Source organism: Nerophis lumbriciformis, linkage group LG11 (assembly GCF_033978685.3).
Source record: "Nerophis lumbriciformis linkage group LG11, RoL_Nlum_v2.1, whole genome shotgun sequence".
NCBI lineage: Eukaryota > Metazoa > Chordata > Actinopteri > Syngnathiformes > Syngnathidae > Nerophis > Nerophis lumbriciformis.
The window spans coordinates 16,482,328-16,488,327 of NC_084558.2; the positions used below are offsets into that span (position 1 = coordinate 16,482,328).

At 39.0% G+C, this 6,000-nt stretch overlaps 1 protein-coding gene across 1 annotated transcript; it reads left to right on the top strand.

The window, feature by feature from the left end:
- Window positions 1-1,842: 1,842 nt before the first annotated feature.
- Window positions 1,843-5,536, top strand: LOC133610704 (uncharacterized). The gene is made up of 4 exons (XM_061967233.1): window positions 1,843-2,000; window positions 4,391-4,756; window positions 4,866-4,975; window positions 5,061-5,536. The coding sequence occupies exons 1-4, from the start codon at window positions 1,907-1,909 to the stop codon at window positions 5,196-5,198; spliced, it is 708 nt and encodes a 235-aa protein (XP_061823217.1). The 5' UTR covers window positions 1,843-1,906; the 3' UTR covers window positions 5,199-5,536.
- Window positions 5,537-6,000: the final 464 nt, after the last annotated feature.

Sequence of the window (6,000 nt, forward strand, 5' to 3'; positions counted from 1 at the left end):
CACAAAGATGTCCTGAAGCCATTCCTTTGATGTCTTGGCTGTGTTATCAGGGTTGTTGTCCTGATGAACCATTGCCCCAGTCTGAGTTCAAGAGCGCTCTGGAGCAGGTTTTCATCCAGGATGTCTCCGTACATTGCTGCATTTATTTTTCCCTCTATCCTGACTAGTCTCGCAGTTCTTGCTGATGAAAACCATCTCCACAGCATGATGCTGCCACCACCATGCTTCACTGTAGGGATGGTATTGGCCTGGTGATGAGCGGTGCCTGGTTTTCTCCAAACATGACGCCTGGCATTCATGCCAAAGAGTTCAATCTTTGTCTCATCAGAACAGAGAATTCTGTTTCTCATAGTCTGAGAATCTTTCAGGTGCATTTTGGCAAACCTTTCACTAAGAAATAAGAAATATCTTCAGTCTGGCCACTCTACCATGCAGGCATGTTTGGTGGGTTGCTGCAGAGATGGTTGTCCTTCTGGAAGGTTCTCCTCTCCACAGAGGAATGCTATAACTCTGACAGAGTGACCATCGGGTTTTTGGTCACCTCCCTGACCAGGGCCCTTCTGTCCCGATTGCTCAGTTTAGACGGCCGGATGGCTTTAAAAAGACTCCTATAGTGTTTACAAACGTCTTCCATTTACGGATGACCGAAGACACAGTGCTCATTGGAACTTTCAAAGCAGAATGCATTTTTCTGTACCCTTCTTTAGATTTGTGCCTCGAGGCAATCCTGTCTCGGAGGTCTACAGACAATGCCTTCGACTTCATTCTTGGTTTGTGCTCTGCCATGCCCTGTCAAGTGTGGGACCTTATTTATGGACAGCTGTGTGCCTTTCCAAATTATGTCCAACCAACTGAATTTACCAAAGGTCGACTCCAGTTAAGCTGTAGGAACATCTTAAGGATGATCAGTTCAAACAGGATGCACCTGAGATCACTTTGGAGCTTCATGGCAAAGGCTGTGATTACTTACATGCATGTGATTTCTTAGTTGTTTATTTTTAATAAATAAAAAATAAAAAAATCTAAAAAAAAATGTCACTGTTCTTCTGGGGCATTGTGTGTAGACATTTGAAGAGATCAATTAATTTATTCCATTTTGGAATAAGGCTGTAACATTAAAAATTTGGAAAAAGTGAAGCGCTGTATTATTTAAATTATTTAGCACCAAAAGTATATTACAGTATTGAACAACTTATTTCTATGAATTTATTTTAGTACAAAACTTGCATCAAATTAAATTCAAGTTTGATTAAAAATTTATGAAAATCGTTTCTCATGTATTCAAGTGTGAAAAAAGAAATTCTGCTTAGGGCCCCAATTTAGCCTGGGGCAGCCCTAAATAAGATTGAAAAAGGTTGCAAACATTAAGGGGGGAAATGGAACAGAAGGGCACAATGTAACACGAAAAAGTTGAGATGTTAATGTTAGAGAGTGTAAAAAATGTTGAAGCCTTTTTACACATTTTCATCAATACAACAAGATCAAAGTGGCCACTCGCATCTTTTTATGTTTTCAGTATGCAGCCTTTAGTGTAAAAAGATTGGTCACCTCTGCTTTAATGTGTTTTGTCATGCTCCTTATAGAGTACAACTAAACCCAAAATGGTCATTCTTATTTTGTGGAATACTATCTATTTGGCAATTCTGTTGTTCTCATTTAACATTTAGTGAGAGTCTTGTAGATAAAGATACCCATTCAAACATTTTTCAAAAGACAAATGTTGACTACTAACTTGGCAATGGAATAAAATGTTCACCCAGCCTGCAATGCTTTCCACATACATAAACCACCGCAAAGCAACGTGCTGAGTAATGTAAAGACGAGTATGACATTTCCTTTGTCAACCACATCGCTTCATTGGTGTGAAAAAGTCAAGTCAGTCTGCTGTGATCAACAACGCTGCTGCATGCATCACATTTTGATAGGAAGCATGAAAGTTGGCTGGTGGATCTGTGCGCTTGGATTACTCAGCATTCCAGCTGGAGTGAACACCTGGCTAGGTGAGGAATATCAAATATGTTTTGCACTGTCAAAACACAAATGGTTTTATCAATACCGAGCCATCTTTTCCTGTTTGTTGAAGACTTACAATTTTACCTGACAATAACATTTGCATTGCTTACATAATACATCATAATTACATTAAAAGTTAAAGTACCAATGATTGTCACACACACACTAGGTGTGGTGAAATTATTCTCTGCATTTGACCCATCACCCTTGATCACCCCCTGAGAGGTGAGAGGGGCAGTGGGCAGCAGCGGTGGCTGCGCCCGGGAATCATTTTTGGTGATTTAACCCCCAATTCCAACTGATGTTCTGCATATTTTTACTAGTATTTAAAAAAAAATTGGAAATACTTTTGCTAACAACTCAAGTCATACCTGTACAATTCAATAGGAAATAATAAAAAAAAAAACAGGAATTAAAATATATTTTCAAAATGCACACATCCTAAATGAAACACCTCATACCTCAACTGACCGGGTCAGCATACATGGTTAACAATTACATTTAAGTCAAGGTTCTGGCTTTTTTAAACGTAAAATTTTCTTATGATGAAGCCATAGTTACTAATTTTTTTTACCCCAAAGAGGGCCGCTTGCTGAACTAGAAAAGCACTCAAAGAGCGAAGCAAAGAATCCTTAAAATATCCTGAATCCAGACAGTGTTCAGGATCACCCCCAAAACGCAATCACTTCTTACTTATCCCATTTCTGACATTTCTTCCAAATCTTCCTTTGAGCTATTTTGCTAACTAACTAACTGACAAACACGCATACAAATGTCGGTAATTTCATAACTTCCAAGCAGAGGTAAAAATAAGAGCCTTTGTTCATGTTTTTATATATTATTATTTTATAAAGAAAAATTTAGTTGTGAGTTACCATATTCCAAACGGAAGCTATTCCTTTGTAAAAGTTGCCAAAACGCACCTGAAAGACACTCCGACAACGAGAAACTAAATTCTATGGTCTGATGAGACAAAGATTGAAATCTTTGACGTGAATGCCAGACATCATGTTTGGAGGAAAGCAGGCACCACTCATCACCAGGTCAATACCATCTCTACAGTGAAGAATGGTGGTGGCAGCATCATGCTGTGGGCATGGTTTTCAGCGGCAGGAACTGGGAGACTAGTCAGGATAGAGGGAAAGATGAATGCATCAAAGTACAGAGACATCCTCAATGAAAACCTGCTCCATAGCGCTCTTGAACTCAGACGGATCATCATTCAGCAGTACGACAACCCTAATTAAACAGCGAAGACGTCAGGACAACTCTGTAAATGTCCTTGAGTGGTCCAGCCAGATCCCAGACTTGAATCTGATAGAACATCTCTGGAGAGATCTGAAAATGGCTGCGCAACCGATGTTTCCCATTCAACCTAATGGAGCTTGAGAGGTACTGCAAAGAGGAATGGGTGAAACTGCCCAAAGATAGGTGTGCCAAGCTAGTGGCATCGTATTCAAAAAGTCTTGAGGCTGTAATTGCTGTCAAAAGTGCATCAACAAGGTATTGAGCAAAGGCTGTAATTACTTATGTACATGTGATTTTTATTAGTTTTACATTTTTATTAGTTTGCTGAAATAAAAATAAAAACATTTTCACATTGTCAATATGGTGTATTGTTTGTAGAATTTTGAGGACAAAAAATGTATGTGTATTCAGATGCAGTGTATGTTAACACATGCGTGCAGTACATTTAGACTTAGACTTAGACTTAGACTTCCTTTTTATTGTCATTCAATTTACAGCACAGATAAGAACGAAATTTCGTTACATAAGCTCGTGGTAGTGCAGGATAAAAAAGCAATAAGGTGCATATATAAATAAATAAATATATTTAATATATATATAAAATAAATAAATATATATAAATATATATAAATAAATAAATAGATTACTATACAGATAAATATATTGCACTTTTTCACATGCGTCCACATTTATGGATGTATGTTATATTGTCTTTTTTATTCCAGCGAGTTAATCCTTTTTGGGGGGAGTTGAGGGGATAATTTAATTTAATTATGATGCGTTCAAGAGTCTTACGGCCTGAGGGAAGAAGCTGTTACAGAACCTGGAGGTTCTGCTTCGGAGGCTGCGGAACCTCTTTCTAGAGTCCAGCAGTGAAAACAGTCCTTGGTGGGGGTGGGAGGAGTCTTTGCAGATTTTCTGAGCCCTGGTCAGGCAGCGGCTTTTTGCGGTCTCCTGGATAGGCGGAAGAAGAGTCCTGATGATCTTTTCCGCCGTCCTCACCACTCTCTGGAGAGACTTCCAGTTATTTTGTCTATTTGGATTTATTCTTATTGTCAGTGTCATGCTGTAACAAACATCAACTGCACTTCAAGTACAATTAAAAAAAAAACGTGTATCTTTCTTGCAGTTTCTCAGAATCCTTCACGCACGTCTGTCGTGACCGTCAACTCCTTCTCGGAGATAACATGCTCCACCAGGTTGCCTGATCCAGTAGGAGTGCGTTTAGGCAGGCATTTTCGAGGCCAACGGGATGTGCTGTACCTGTCCTTGGAGAGAGGACGGATTGCCAAGAACACAACAGCTGCAGAATTTGAGGGCCGAATTCACATAACACCTTTCAGCCACCCTGAACAGGGCCATGGCTTCACTATCAAACTGTCTCTGCTGCAGAAGGACGACAGTGACATGTATATCTGTCAGTGGACCTTCCTCAAATCAAACACTTGGACTACGAAGACCATCCTCAGCAATCACTCCTTTATTGCTGTCAGAGGTAAACGTGATAGTGTTTAAAAAATAACTATTATGAGTTTGCCAGGTATAAGTGTTACTGTATAAGTGTTGTTTCCTATTCTAACAAATAGTACACTTCCCCCTCACAGATGTGGAACAATGCCATAAGTCTTTGAATATCATCTTGATTGCCATGAATGTGATGCTATTAACTATCACAATGGCAGTAGGAGTAGTAATTGTAAGGCACAGATACAAAGTAAGTTACCGCTTATTATCGTGAAATGTTTAGTTTTGTTTTTTTTAACCATTTGTGTGTTTTTTTTCTTTTTGTGTTCCTTCAGTTTAAAGGGCACTTCCAACCATGGGGACGTTCAAAACCAACCAGAAAATTCAGGATACAACATGTGTGCAATCATGAGAGGGGCCACAATTATCCTCACTTCGAAAGTGCTGTGGACATCGGATACTTACATTACTAAGATATTTTTGCAACATTCACGTTTTTTTTTCTTGCATAATGCAACAAAAAGCCCAGCCTGCAAACGGCAAAGGTGTTCATTCCTGTTCTTTTTCTCTCCCTTTTCTGATCAAATTTGCTTTGCAAAGCTGTTTTTTAAGTATACCTCATCCTGCCTTTAAATATTGTTGTGTTCTGTGTTCGCCTGGATGCTTCACTGACCAAAATGCTGACCTATGACCTATATCTGCTACCTGAGTGCTGCAAAATGGTTGCTCGCTACTTTCCAAGAGGATGAGTTAAATGTAAAATACAACTTTCACTGTATGTTGTACATGTGACAATAAATATGGTCTTTCTTCAATCACAAACATTAAAATGTCAGTAATTGTATTTACTGACATTTTGGTCAGTAAATACGTTACAGGTTTGATTTAAATCGAAATAAATACTGTCAAAAATGGGAAAAACACTGTACAGTTAAACTACAAAAAAAATCTACAGAGGCAAGATTAACTGTTTTTAAATATAACTATACATCCATATAGGTCGTGAGTTCAAATCCCGGCCGAGTCATACCAAAGACTATAAAAATGGGACCCATTACCTCCCTGTTTGGCACTCAGCATCAAGGGTTAGAATTGGGGGTTAAATCACCAAAAATGATTCCCAGGCGCGGCCAACGCTGCTGCTCACTGCTCCCCTCACCTCCCAGGGGGTGAACAAGGGTGATGGGTCAAATGCAGATAATAATTTCGTCCCTCCTAGTGTGTGTGTGACAATCATGGGTACTTTAACTTTAACTTAAATATAATACAAATAAA